This window comes from Solea solea, chromosome 16 (assembly GCF_958295425.1).
Source record: "Solea solea chromosome 16, fSolSol10.1, whole genome shotgun sequence".
Lineage (NCBI taxonomy): Eukaryota > Metazoa > Chordata > Actinopteri > Pleuronectiformes > Soleidae > Solea > Solea solea.
The window spans coordinates 19,605,564-19,620,328 of NC_081149.1; the positions used below are offsets into that span (position 1 = coordinate 19,605,564).

General features: G+C 40.6%; 1 protein-coding gene across 5 annotated transcripts in view; it reads left to right on the forward strand.

Annotated features, from left to right (window-relative positions):
• LOC131476036 (trinucleotide repeat-containing gene 6A protein-like) overlaps window positions 1–14,765 on the forward strand; it is a 31,604-nt gene that overhangs the window by 4,159 nt on the left and 12,680 nt on the right. For 3 of the 5 annotated variants that reach the window (XM_058654490.1, XM_058654492.1, XM_058654493.1), the window contains exons 3-6: window positions 3,703–3,801; window positions 10,252–10,578; window positions 11,194–11,241; window positions 12,705–14,735. In XM_058654490.1, the coding sequence (XP_058510473.1) occupies window positions 11,196–11,241; window positions 12,705–14,735 (2,077 nt within the window). In that variant the 5' untranslated portion in view covers window positions 3,703–3,801; window positions 10,252–10,578; window positions 11,194–11,195. The remainder of the gene's footprint in view (window positions 1–3,702; window positions 3,802–10,251; window positions 10,579–11,193; window positions 11,242–12,704; window positions 14,736–14,765) is intronic. The other 2 variants (XM_058654494.1, XM_058654491.1) reach the window with 2 other exon arrangements.

Below are 14,765 nucleotides of genomic sequence, written 5' to 3' on the forward strand. Positions count from 1 at the left end.
AGACTCTTCTGTCACCACCTTGCATATACTGCATTGCTAATAAAAACAAAATAATTTGTGTGCCTTTCACTACATTGTGTTTTTAGTTATTGCGTTCATCACTTGTTCTCCTCTCTGCCAGATATAATTAAATTGCAATTTACTAACAATTTATAGTAATAAGGATCATGATTTAACTAATTTCTTGTTTTGTAAAATAAAAAACACATTTAAAATTGATTTGAATTTGCCTTTCATAAACTTGGTAAGAAGTCTTTCTGTCAGAAATAGAATCACAACTTGCCCCACCCGCCTCAGCCTCAGTCTCAGTCTCAGTTGAATGCAAAAAAATCGCATTGCTTCTTATGAGCTACCATGACCTGAAACGAACTGGCCTGATTTTGACTGCTCTGGTGAAACAACACGTTTAATGCTGCCAGACTAGAAATGTCACATCTTGCGAAGTCAGCCTGACAGAGCTTTTCCTTTTAGGGCTGTTTGTGATGAGACGACACCCGCTGTCATTTCTTAATTGAGTGATGGCTTTCCTGAGGAGCCTTCAGTGTGAGAACACGCAAATGCAAATTTATGTAAATGATATGGTGTTGTACATGTAAATTAGCCATGCGACTAACCCCAGGCTTTTGTTCTTTAGGGACAGAGAAACCCTTTGAGTGTGTTAATAGATCCTTGAGATCTATCAGTGTATGTTTGGTGGATGTTTGGTTTTACGTTGTTTGTGTTTGTGTGAAAACCTTCCCAAAGCATACAAATACAATCAATATCCCCTCCCTATTGGCTTCACTGTATGACTCACTACTGGGACGGAAGAATGCAAAGTTTAAGGATGCAATAATCTGAAGGCTCTGGAGACCATTGACCTTCATCACCTCATAAATCCAAGTATAATTTTGAATAAATTATGATGGGTTACTGTGCGACAAAAAATTTTCATTGGCTGTACACCTAACATTTCCAGAGTTTCCCATATATATTTCCACATTGATTGTGTGTTGTGACAGAATCGGCACTGACTGTCACAAATAATTCTGTCTCTTTTTTTCCCCCAACACTATTTAAAACACAACTGTATTATTTTGTTTATTAATCTCCCTTCTCTGTGTCTTACACACTATCAGCTGATTGGTCTGCCCCTTCTCTCCACACACAGTGCATGCAGCCTTATATCAAACGATAGTAAAGAGGGAAGTTCATGGTATTTTTCTCCTACAAGCGTCTTGGTTTGCAAGTTCAGTAGATGGCATTAACTTGCTAGCGCTCCTTTCTTTTGATAAACCCAGACATGTCACAGTATCATCGTTATCTCCCTCCCTGTTTATTATCCAACCACCGGAGCTCCGTCACCCTTGCAGTAAACTCATTGCACTGTGTCCGGTGTGACCGCAGCATTAGAGTTTGTGTGCTTAAGCGCCAAGGTGAGCACCGCACCAGTGGGACTGATAATATACTCACTACAGTAGACCACAGTGTAATATAGTAGTAGTCATTATATAATATATTAGTTTCTTATTTATATAATATTGGTTAGTAATAATGGAATCGTGTCTGTCTTGCAATAAGTTGTTTATTATGTGTTTATGTCGCCCTATATTCATCATACAACCAGTACAAAACAGTCAGATTTTCCCTTGTAGATCTAACAGTGAAGCAATGTCAATATTTGTGTTTGTGTCTACGCACAATTTGTTTGTGCTTTTAATGAAGACAAACATTTACCTACACCTTATTCTAGTTTACAATCATTTACATAAGTGTGAATGCTTATGAGAAATGACAAAAACGCAACTCTTAAAATTGTGCTGCTGAAGGTGGCATGCTGAAAAAGTGGGCTGCATTTGATTCTGTGCTGGTGCAGTTAAATGAAAAGGTTAGGTACACCACTGCAACCAATTCAAAAAGACATTCAGGACATTGGAGTTTGGTACGTGCCAAATTTACTGGTAATGGTGCCACAAATTGTCAGTTTGAATTATGTGTTTTTGACTTTTACTGAGCTTATTACAGTAGAGTCATTATTTCTATATTTCATATTCACTGCATTTTATAAAAGTTTTTGCCAATTTATTCGGTTTTATTTTTTCTTCGCAAAAGACAAAATGTCCTTTATAGTTGGTCAGACTAAATAAGCAGTATGTAGCTTTATCTTTAGGTCTGGGAATAAGTATTTCATAGACAGCTCTAAAATTGTCAAAAAGACTGCCTCTCTTTTTTGATATTTATAAAAAGGGAAGTATTAACAGGAACCAAAAAAATCTTAGAGCTGATGTAGATTTATTTTATTATAGTCACAAAGATGTTTGTAGACACATCGTTGTTGTCCTTATCTCCGTTTCTTCTGTCTCTCACCCTCTGTTCTGAGGGCCTTGGTCTTTTTTTATTCCTGGTCTTGCTTTTGGTGACTGGAAGTGTCCTCCTCCCTCTGTCAGCTGTAGCTGTCGGGGGATGGGTAATTGTTGGTCCATTCATAAACAGATGCTGTTGGTGATGTGTATATGTGCACTCCAGGAGGCCCCCACCATGCTCTGTTGTCGTTGAACCCAAAGCCATCTGCTGAAGCACTTGATGGTTGGAAAGAAGTGGAGGAAGGAGATGGGGGGGGGGGGGAGACTATGGGAACAGAGACAGAAGGGTGGTGTCTGAATATGCTGAAAAAAAAAATGTAGTTTCATGCGAACTACAACCATATTTAAAGGGTCGTTGTGTAGGCTCTGAAACATGAGTTACATGAGTGACTTGAAGATGCAGTTGTCATTTAAACTTAATTTCAGTGATATATCAATAATTTTTAGCTTCTGCAATTGTTGCACTGAAACCTAAATATTGAATGTTAAATGCTGCAGCTATGGTACCTGTTTAAGTTGTTGCAGCCTCTCTGTGTGGCTATCTGTTTATAGCTAAGGTAAATGCTGCACTGTAATCCCATTATTGGATTAGACTTTCTCCTGTGGGCTAAATGGCACCAGTGCAGCTAAACTTAACACTTGCTGAAGGAGAAACTAAAGTCTGATTATAAACTAATATGACACTACAAAAAAGTGTCTTTGTTTTTGGTAGAAAAAAAATAAGAGTTATCTATAATCTAATTAGCTGTGAATGGCAAATTATTTTTTGCAAATGTGTAAGTGTCTGGTTTCTGTATCTGTGGCCTGGTTTGTTGAAATGCTACCTCTATTGTTGGACACTAAAAACATCTCCATCCACTGGTTACTTGGATTTACAGTAGTTAATGGTTACATCAGTTACATTTGATCTATTATTGAAAACACCCAGAGCCAAAGCTGACATCTCCAAGTGGTTTGTTTTGTTAATGAAATCAAATTACAGTGCTTTAAATTTGAAAGATTTTATTCTGTACTCCTCTCTTAAACCTGTTGCTTATCTTACACTCTTTGCAAGTGTTCGCTTGAGAAATATTTCTTCTGTTTAGTGGTGGTTGCATGGATTTGTGTGCATGTTGGCAGAACATGAAAGAACTTACTGGATATTGATGGAGCACTTTGCCTGCCATGTTGATGTGTTTGGGTGGCAACCAAATCTGTCATCAGTGTATCCACTTTCAACTTTTCCTCCCTAAAGTTCAGTTCGGTTTTAAATTATAAGATTGGCTTGTCTCTTTAAAAAGCCCTTTCGTGCTACATAAACTACAATAACAAATACGTTGCATTGTGGTTTCATTGTGTCTCCTCCTGTTCTCATCCACAGGGATCAAACCCATAGAGGGAAGAACAGTGGATGGAAGAGAGAGAGAGACGGAGAGTGTGAAGAGGAAGGTGGATAAGAAAATACAGGACTGGACAAAAGGTGAGAGAAGGTGTTGTGGTGTAGGTGGCATCTGTCAGAAGCTATGGAGTGATTGTGTTCTAGATACAGAAGAAAGAAATTCAGCTGCTGTTTTTAATAGGTCTGTCTAGGCAACTGCATGAGATGCATTGCAATGACATGATTAATGTTGCACATCAACAGAATTATTTTTCTAAAGGTTAATTAAAAAATGACCACTGCAGGCTTAAAATAGGTTTGTATCCCCCAGTGCTGCTGTTAAGAGTACAAACCTGAATTTGGTGACGCATGATGAGAACTGGCTCAATATAAAATACTCAGCACTTTTGACATAATGAATGAAAAAATTAAATAAATAAATAAATCACAAAATGCTCAGATCAAAAATCCATACACGCATTGACTACTTAAATTTACTTTACTTAAATGATTAAGCCACCAAGGTTTTAAAAACATTCACGTTTCCAATATTTTTTCCTCTCTGTATGGTCTGTCCCTGTTAATGTGTCACAGAAGTGCAGTGTGCTTTGCTCTAATGAAAGGAGGTGTACTTGAGACATAGTAATGTTTTCCATTTGAACTGTTGTTGCAGTTTCCATTGAACCTACTACTGTTACAGCTAAAACGACTGTCCTGGTTTGCGTAGGCAGGAAGTCTGATAGCATCTACCTCTGACCTTGAGTGTATCTTCTTAGTTTCAATTGCTCTCTCTCTGTCTCGCTTTTTGTTTTTAGTCCTCCACCATCACACCTCCGTGTAAAGCTCCTGTCTGTTCCTCTGACTATTGTTTTGGTGATGTGTCCCTCTACAAACACACATGTTGTCTAGAGATTAAGTCTCGGTTGTACCAGACTGTACACTGTCACAGCCATTTTTGTCATGGAAGTTCATCCCCCAGTGATGAGTGGTTATACAGGAGTATACAAGATCATAATTGTTGTACTTAAGAAAGTTTGTCTTGTTATAAAAGGCAGAGTGTTGATACTCAAATCAATACATGTCTTACTACAGCAGAAGTCAATAGGCTAATTTGTAGATGGTTTTCAGCATCATAGTCAAGGCATCTTTGTTCATGAATCTAATAGGAATGTGATAAGATATTTTAATTCTTTATTTTGTTATCACTCTCACTTGTAAAAATACACAGAAAAGTTGTTTAGTAGACTAATTATGGAATATAAGGAAAATAGCAATGGAAAGTTAATATGCACCACTTGTATATGTATATACCCTTTCAAGCTAAAATGTAAAATAATTGGAGGGGACCAATTTGAACAGGAAGACATTTCTTAACAGGTGCAGTGCACAGAATTAGTCTGTGTGTAGGTGAACAGGTGACTGTGGAGCCAAATGATAAGTGAATATTGGACAAATCAGCCTATAAATCATCTGAAGTTTGTGCTTGTGTGCACATCGCTTTTGGTCAGTAGCCCTTGAAACCCCTCCCAAAGTCACTGGCAGCGATGGACCACATGATGCTTGCCCATATCAGCTCCTGCACACACTTCTGTATGTGTAATCTGTGAACTACACCTTCTCCTAACACTTCAGTTTAATAGCAGAGATTCAGATCACTCTTCCAGAGTTCCCGACGGCTTTTCTGTTCATTTGCTAGTTGTTTTAGATATTTGAGAAAGAAACGCTGGCATGTTCTCCTTGCGCTGATGTCATCTTGGTCGGACAAGCCCAGAGGAGTTGGGAGTGTTTAGGAATGTTGCCACGACAACATGGTCTTCCCTAACTACCCTTACTGGTTACTTCAGCTGTAGACATTACATTTATGCTAGGTTTTTCAGAGAGAGATGAAACTAAACTGAGATTAAGATCACTGGCAATTCTAGAATGATTTACATAACATACAGTAAAGTGTATACAATATAAAATGCCTTTTAAAGCATTGTGACAATTTAAATACTTGTATACCCGTCTTACCTCACTGCCTATATATTTATTTTAATCCCTACTCTTGTGCAGCCTTTCTCCTTTTCAGCATTAAGGTATGTTGTGTTGGATGACATTCATGCAAAAACATGATTCTTCAAGTAGATTTTCTTAGTTGCATAGCAACAGGGCATGTAAAAAGTGCCTGTAGCTGTAATAAAAACATTGTTCAGGTCACATCAGTGTTTTAGACAGTCAGGTGAATCAATGAAGATGCATTCCTTTTTTTGTTTACTAATCTTTGTCGTCTGGTGTTTTTGCCATCTTGTAAAACAAGACCAATTTATATTGCAATGAATAATGTTGTTTATATATGTAAACATATGAGAATAAGCAAAGTGGGACTTTTAAAGGACCCTAGGTAGTTAAGGCAATGTCCTGATCAAATACAGACACTTGAGCCTATTTTACTCTAAAATTAGGTCTACCTGGGATTATTAAACCTGGGCAAAGCTGCTAAAAAAGGCAATAAACTTCATTGCTCTCAGTGATAATGTTATGGTAATTACTATTTCCATCTGTCAATTGTCTGGATGAAGTTTTTAGAATGTAAGGTTCACGACAGACAGTAATGCTAATGGATATGCTAACATTTGGAAGATGACACTGTGTTGCACTGGAAATGGCACATTGCTGGAAAAATAAAGTTTATATAAACCCATGAGTCATTTGACCCAGGGATGAGTGCTGATTTTAACATGGGAGAAAAACCCATTAAACCTGGGATTAAACAGGTTTTTTGACAAGTGGTAATGGGGTATTACATTCGCTTTGGACCCCAAGACCCTCAACCTGCCGAAGTATTTATACAGATGTACATGTATTTGTTTTTCTTTAATATTTGCTCTCAAAACAGCTATTTGTGTTCAAATGCACAAGAGCCACCTCTGATCACCAGGCTATTTGTGTAGATAGGAAGGTAGAAAGCCGACTACCGTAAACTTTTCCTCATGAGTCTTTGTTTCGTTGCGACTGATTGTCTGTTAAAGGAGTACACCTTGTCCTGGGTTTGTGTGCTGCTGACTTCAGGAAGTTGACCTCTTTGCTTTTTATACATGTTTGACTCTGCAGCTGCATTCCTCTCACATCATCCTCAATGACAGGCTCTGTTGCCTCTGCCTCTTCAACCCTCCTTTTCCACATTTCTCTTCTGTCTTTTCTCCTCCTTCTTACCTTGGTATTGACTGTTTATTCCTATTCTTTTGCTTATTTCCCCACACACATATCCCCCAGCCCTCTCTGTCTGTAAGATGATAGCAGTTGAGCGGCTGCCAACTCTGGGGGCCCTCATGAAAGCCTCAAATGGAAGCAGTGAGAGTGAGGAACAAACTGTACACTACACTGAGTAGTCGCAAAGAACATGTTTTCCCACACCAGGGGAAGAAGTGTTTACATTTCATGTCAATAATTTAACGTAACTCAAGGAAATAATATGTAATGATTCATAAGTAGCTTGTGAAGTGAATTTGCCATTTTACTGAATACCGTTATAAATTACTTTTTACAAAAATAATAAAATACATGCAGATACAGGCTACACAACAACCATTGTTGGTTAATCTGCTGGTTATTTTCTTTAATAATTCTTATTACGTAAGCACAAGAAGAAGGAAAATGATCTTCATACCTTAGAGCTTCCATTCAAATGGTATTTATTACCAGTGCCATTTTGGCCTCAACAAGCTCTTCCTCAAACCGTATTGTGCTTTAAAACATTGGCTACTGATTGATAAAATTACTGATTAACTCTGTTAAAAACAGATGTTACGTGTTTCAGCCGCAGGCAATAAATACAATCTGGGAGTTTCATTTTTAGAAATGAATTAACTTCAACTTGGAGTACTGATCAGAAAATCTTTGTCTCAAACTGTTCAGCATGAACCTGTGGCTTGATATTTGATGTGGATAGTGGTACTAAATATCATTTTACCTTATTTTGATTTGCACTGCCTAATTTGGATGAATGGCTATTCATGTTTAGGATAAAGTATGTGAATTAGGGTTGACAGAGGTTCTGCCATGTAGGATGTTTGACTCAAGATCAGAATAAGTAAACCACACACTTCACTGGAATGGGCTTGCACAGTGGCTGTCGGGGGGAGGTGGAGCATCTCAGTTTTACCGTCAAAACTGAATTGCTTTTTCATGAAATGCCCCTTCTCTAGAATACTTTCTCTGGAGTTTTTGTAATGACATCATTTTCCATTCTGTTTTGATTGGTTCCAGAGGGTAGCTAAGCAGCTGACAGATTTTATGTTAAGGTGCTGGCCGTATGCCCAGGTTTAGCTAGAGAGCTGTAAATTAGTGAAGTTGGAGTTTGGCCTTTGTAAAGTGTGTCTCGTTAATACGTAGGTTTTTATAGCTGTGTGTTTAAATGAAGCTTTCCCCATAATATGAGCTGCAATGTTTGGATTGCATTTTGCTTTGTTTTGATTTAGGTTATTCTCACTGAAATGAACATGCAACTCAGCACTGAATGTTAAAATCACAAACAATTTCCCTGATGGTTCCAACCTACCATTGTGCACACGAGTTGTTGGGTCTCTTATCGTTTTGGCTGGTGAACAGAGTGGTTGCTATTTGAACTGGGGGTTTATAAATAGATCTGTGTACTGCTGCAGCAGGCAGAGAGAGTTAACGCACTTGCTAACCTTCACAGAGAAAAAGCCACAAGACAGGCACACTTTTCTTCTCGCTGTCAAATACACTGGTCCACTTTCCCTGAAGGAAGTCTGTCCCTCTCTGCTCTGCTGTTCATTCCAATGTGCTGTTTCACTTTTCCTGTCCGTTACCCACTGTCTCTTAGAACTTTTGTTTTCTCTGCTCTGTTCAAGGGTAGCAGGTTTTGCTTGACATGTCATTCTAGGGTAGCGCGAACAGCGTTAAGACTGTTAAACAACTGTAACTAGTCCAAATCATACACATTCATTTCCCGTCAAAAAGAGAACTGGTGGTGGGGGTCCACCCTCCTTATTTTTCTACATACTGCTTCTCTGACTCATCTAACTGACTCACATACTTGTCTCAGACTCAAGTATATAATAAGCAAAGGTGAAGACAGATGGGAAATATTTGTTTTCTCCAGTCGAAGAGAGGGCAAGAAAATACGCCATGTTCAGAAGACAGTGGCACTGAATCAAAAACATTGACCTACATTCAGACCTGGTATTAACATCCGTCCTCAGTGATCCAATCCAGATTTTGTTAAGCACAGGTCTGAATGGTCCTAATGCATCCTGAATGCATCCTCTGGTCTGATCACATAAACCACATTTGGAGGTGGCTTGTATGTTAATTTATTTGCAGATACTGCCACATTGACTGTGATCACCATTAGAGCTGCAACTAACGATTATTTTCATAATCGATTAATCTGTCGATTATTTTCTCGATTATTTGATGAATCGTTTGGTGTTCAGAATATCAGAAAACCTTAAAAAATGTTGACCTGGAAATGATGATGTTCTCAAATGTCTTGTTTTGTCCACAAACCAAAATGATTAACTTTTGAGGATTTCTTTGTTATCCAGAGCAAATAAATTAAGAAAATATTCACATTTAAGAAGCTTAAACAATTGGAAATGTTTTAATCATGAAAAAAGCTTCAAACCGATTAATCGATTATCAAAATAGTTGACAACTAATTTAGTAATCAATTAATTGTTTCAGCTCTAATCACCATATGATTCTAATGGTTAAAACTTTTTCAGTGTGAGGAGAGCTTTGATTCACTCAAGCTCCTCATCTCACACCTCTTTTTCTCTGACACTTGCACACACACCCACAGATGCATACACACACAAACAGTCTGACAGTAGATACAGCTCTACAGTCAGACTCAATTAAAACATGTTAGTCAGTTTTTTTTCTTGCGAACAGTGATGTCATCAGTGTGTATCGAAATAAAGGGCAGTAAAGCCTGCATCTGATCATATGTGGCCACAGAAGATGCATCCAGGATGCAATTTTATGGAAAGTGTGAATTAAGGCAATCTGGCTGAGGTCAGATGTTAATACCAAGTCTAAATGCAGGAGTTGTCAGGGGGAAGCCATAAGAATAGTGATAAGAATAGTGTGGTGAGATGCTGGAAGGAGCTGTGAAAACATCAAACCAGCTCAACAGTCTCTTAATTATCGTGATAAAAAAATGTTTGTTCTGCAGTACACCATTCAAACTACAAGTCTTTTGTGGTCACCATTGCTCTATTTTATTTTGGCTACTTTTGCCTTCAGTCATAAGACAAAGCCAACCCTTCCACTGTCATCAATGACGACTGCATGACGGGTTCCAATCACATACTCAGTTTTTCTATTGGTGCCATGAGTAACAATCATTTTTGAAATGTGCTTCATGAGAATAGTTCAAGACTATGTTTATGCTGATTCATTCGATTCATCTGGAATGATGGTGGATGTTGTAATTATGCATTTTAAAAACAGATGGTTGCTTGTTTAGTTGTTGATGATTTGCTGCGTATGCTTAACTCATTAATTTTTTTCGCTTCTGTCCCTTTTTGTCATTCCTCACAGTGCCAGAGTGTACCAAGTGAAGGCAGAGTCCTAAATCTAAACCATACCCCCCTTCCCCCTCCCTAAACATATACCCACCTACTTGCACAGAAACTTTATTACATAAACACACATACTATCTTCAGCAATGCCAAGGGGGCCTAATCAGCCTGCTGCCTGCTCTGACAAGCCCCGCCTCTTCACCTCAGATCCTTGAGGCAGTGTCCTGTAAACTTTTACCTTTGACCTCCTTCGTCACCCTGGGATCCAGAGGTCACCTGTTCTCCACTCAACCCCAGGACGCTCTCCTGCCCAACCAGGAGCAACAGCCACAAGCCACACTCGCAGGTAAATTATTTAAAGAAAGATGAGAACACATCATACTGTCTTGATCTATCTATCTATCCTCAAATGCATTGAGACATTAGCCAACACCCACTGTCTGCTAATGTTCACATCCTTAAATAAACAAAGGAACAGCTTGACAGTTTATTTTATTGACAGTAAATGTTAAAATGTGTGTGTGTTCTGACTCACAGCTCTTAATGACTTTGCTCTGTCGTCAATCGTGGTAATTTTTGAAGTACATGTGTGCTGGTTTGCTCTTAATATCACAGGGGTCACTATTGACCAGAAAATAAATTACATGCACACCAAACAAGTAATTGCTGATTTGCTCAAGAGTTGATGCAAATTTAAACAGTATATTTTGACTATAATCCATAAAACCAACAATAACTAGTGGCGAGTTTAGAATGTCTGTCTCCTCTTCTTAAAAGACCTTCTTACTATGAATTCCTCTAAGTTACACACTTGTGTTCTTGTCTATCTGCTTGATTCCCAGTGAATGACCTATCCACCCCAGCTCTTCTAACATTTCTCCTCTCAGTTTGTGTTCCTTCTCTCACTCTCTTATCTCTCACTCTCTTAGCCTGTTTGACAGTCTTCCCTCTTTCTTTCCAGGCATGGCTCCCATTCGGGATTCCGTCAGCCACTCCCCTAATCAAACAGGTGATGACAACAAATAAGCTTTTAGCTTTTTTCTCCCCATTTTCTTCTCCCTTACATTCTTTGTGGATGTCTTACTTTGGCTGTCTGTTTTGTGATCATCAGACTAGATAGACACAGGCTGACCTGGCGTTTACCGATGATACTCTGAGAAAGAGAGGCTTAATGAGTGAGTGAAAAAGTGGGTGTGAAAAGGCACAAAAGGAGACTTTGCAAGCAAACACAATAAGCAGCACGCACCTCTTTAGCAACATTTTATATGAAAGATGTTTGGAAAGTGAGAGAGTCATTAATTGGTAGGGAACCAATTTGATCATGTGTCTAAACATGATTTGAATAATAACTCTACTGAGCTGAAGTAAAATGCACTGGAGCTGAATCTTTGGGTGTTATCCCGCCTTTTTCTACCACTTTATCCTCCACATGAGGGTCGTGGAGCTGGAGCCAATCCCAGCTGACCGAGGGCGAAAGGCAGGATACAGTAAAAACCTCTGCACCTCTTCTTATGACTCAAACCACTGACAAATCTGCTCATTGAATTGCTCCTGCATAATAGTTGCTCTGATCAGCTAAATGGTTGTTTATTTTCAAGGTAGAAATTCTGTCTTTTTTTTAAAGATTCTTATTTGACCTTGTGACGGCAAATTGTCTAACCAAAAATGCTGAAAGATAAGTCTAATTAGATTAAATCAAACCTTCAACATCACAGCAGCTTTTTTCATCCTGAAGGTCTGACTGACTAATGACGTTGCCACCCTCACATTCAAGCATTTATTGGACCTTTTCTCCAGTACAGAAATGCGTCAACATTGGTTTATCATTGAAGATTAATAGGAGCTCTATTGCTAACTATCCAGAAAGTAACTATAGAAGTAAACAGGCAACCATTTACTTTTCTGAATAATTTGAGTGCATTTGTAATGGCATTAATAGCAACATTAGATCCCAATGGTTCTCTTTAATATATTTTTGGACATTTAATTAAAAGCCAATACTGTATTCATGGTATTAGGTTTTGGAAGTTTAGCAGAAGAAGTACCCACCAAAGTAAAACAAATTATAAAATCTTGGTCTTTTTAGTTGCCTCAAATCTTTTGGCACCTTGCACCCCCTTCCTTCCTGCCTCCCTGGTTTCACACTTAATTGCCATCTCCTCTATGCCTTCCTTCTCTCCTCCCCTGCTGTTGGTCATCGTTTGCCTCCCGGAATTCTAGTTTATAGGTTTGGCATGCTTTTGGGTCCTGCTGTGGTGACAAAGTGGTGGCAGCTGTGTCCAGACTCAGACCTGGCACTGATCACATTCTGAACTGTAGGGCAGCTGAATGTTGGAGGGAATGGAACATTTAAAAAAAAAAAAATAAATAAAAAAAATATTTCCTGATTTCTTGAAAAACTGAAAATGCGAAACATTTAAAATCTTATATCTAATAGTGTCTTCTGCCTGTGTCTATTCTTTCTCTCCCTAGGTTTGGAGCATCCTGGCTTGGACTCACAGTATGAGCCTTCCCCTTGGTCCTCTGGCTCTCCCTGCAGCAGTGACGGCAACAGCAACTGGGGCAAAGTCCTAGTGGACGAAAGTACCGGCAAACCCAACAATTCTTCTTCAACCAACTCTTCTGTCTGGCCTCCTTCAACCTTCTCTTGCTCCTCCTCTTCCTCTTCCTCTGGCTGTGGATCAGGATCAGACCCTGAGCTGGCATCAGAATGCATGGATGCCGACTCTAGCTCCTCACTCGGCTCAGAGAAAAACCTCTCTGCTGTTGCAGTTACAGCAGTGATGATGATGTCAGCAAATGCTTCTTCCTCTGTGTCCTCTACGGCCTCTTCCCCCTCTTCTGCCATGATGGTCAGTGTTTCTGTGAATGGAGAAAGCAATGGCAACAATCGTCATGTTGTTATCGGCGGAGGAATGGGAACCATCAGCGATGCAAATAATGGAAATAACATCGCCGGGTCCTCCCACTACTCCATGGCTGGGTCCAGCAGTATTGGCAGCAATAACATGGGTAACCACAACATCAAGCTTGTCAGTAACAGTGGTGTATGGGGCACCCAGTCCGGCAGCAGCATCAAAGCCCCGGGTGGAAGCACCCCCTGCATCAATGGTGGGTTAAACCCTAACTCTTTCAACCCAAATGCCAACCACGGTGCCTGGCCCCAGAATCCAACCCCAAGTCCAGTGTCCCAGGGTCAACGGCCTCCACAGGCTCAGGGGATGAATTCCAAACTGGGTATAGCCCCCCCACAGGGCCCCTTGCTGGGCTGGGGTGGCATGGCAGCTCCAGACAACAGCATTATGATGGATGACACAGATGTGAATAATGGTACAGCAAGCAGCAAAGGGTTAGGAAGCAGCATCAGAGGAAATGGTGGCCTGCAGCCTACCAACCTTAACACTGAATCCAATGGACCAAATAACACTATTATGATGAATACTACTACTACTACTACTAATGCCACAATGACCTCTAGTCCACCAAACTCTACCGCCTCACCCCAACTCAGCGGGGATTGTTCCTGGGGTTCCGTTGGAGGAGGGAATGGGGGTCCACCGGCCAATGGAAACACCTCATCAGCCCCCCAGACCTCCCAAGGAGAGCTGGGGAGTGCTGGGGCCTTCGGTACGCCTTGGGGCGCAACTACCTACCCTGGAGACAAGGGCCCCCCAATTGCAGACACTGTGAACCCCCAAAACCCTGCCTTAATGCAGGTTGGAAACCCCCAAATGTCCTCTACTGCTGCTTACAAGAGTAATAATAACCACAACACTGGGGCCCCACACTGGGACCAGGGACCTGCCAATAACCCAAACCAGCCTCAGAGCAACTCGCCCTGGGGTGTTGGCTCCAATCAAATCCCAGGCCCTGCAGGAACAGGGAATGGGAACCAATCTATGGCGGGCCCTCCTGCAGGCATACCTCGTCCCTGGGGGAGCAGCGCATCTTCTTCTTCCTCATCCTCATCGTCTTCTTCTGCCTCAAACAACAAGATGTCAAATGGAGAATGGGGATCAGCAGCTCCTGGTAACAACTCTTCAGATGCTGCAAGCCAGAAAGGAAGCTCATCCAACAATGGCTGGAAGAGCCTGGAGGATGATGCTATAGGCATGGGAGTTGGAGGTGGAGTAGGTGGAGCCCATGGCTTGGGAAGTGTCAGTGGAGGCTGGGGTCGCTCTGGAGGAAGTGAGGGAAGTGGAGAAAGCTCTGGAGGCCGATCCAGCTCAGACAAAGATGGCTACCAGTCTAAAGGAGGAAATCGAAGAAAAGTCACACCTCCTGCAACAGTTATATCTGAAGTGGCCCAAGCAGATGTGGACCCACGAGTTTTATCCAACACCGGCTGGGGTCAGACTCCCATACGGCAGAACACAGTCTGGGATGTCAAATCTTCTGCTAACAATCAGTCCCAGGCTCCCAGAGGAGATGAAAGAAAGCACAGCAGTGGAGGCTCCAGCTGGGGCACGGCATCAGCGACAGGTCCCTCACAGAATTCTGGAGGTATTTGCAACATGCATTGTGAAAAAACAT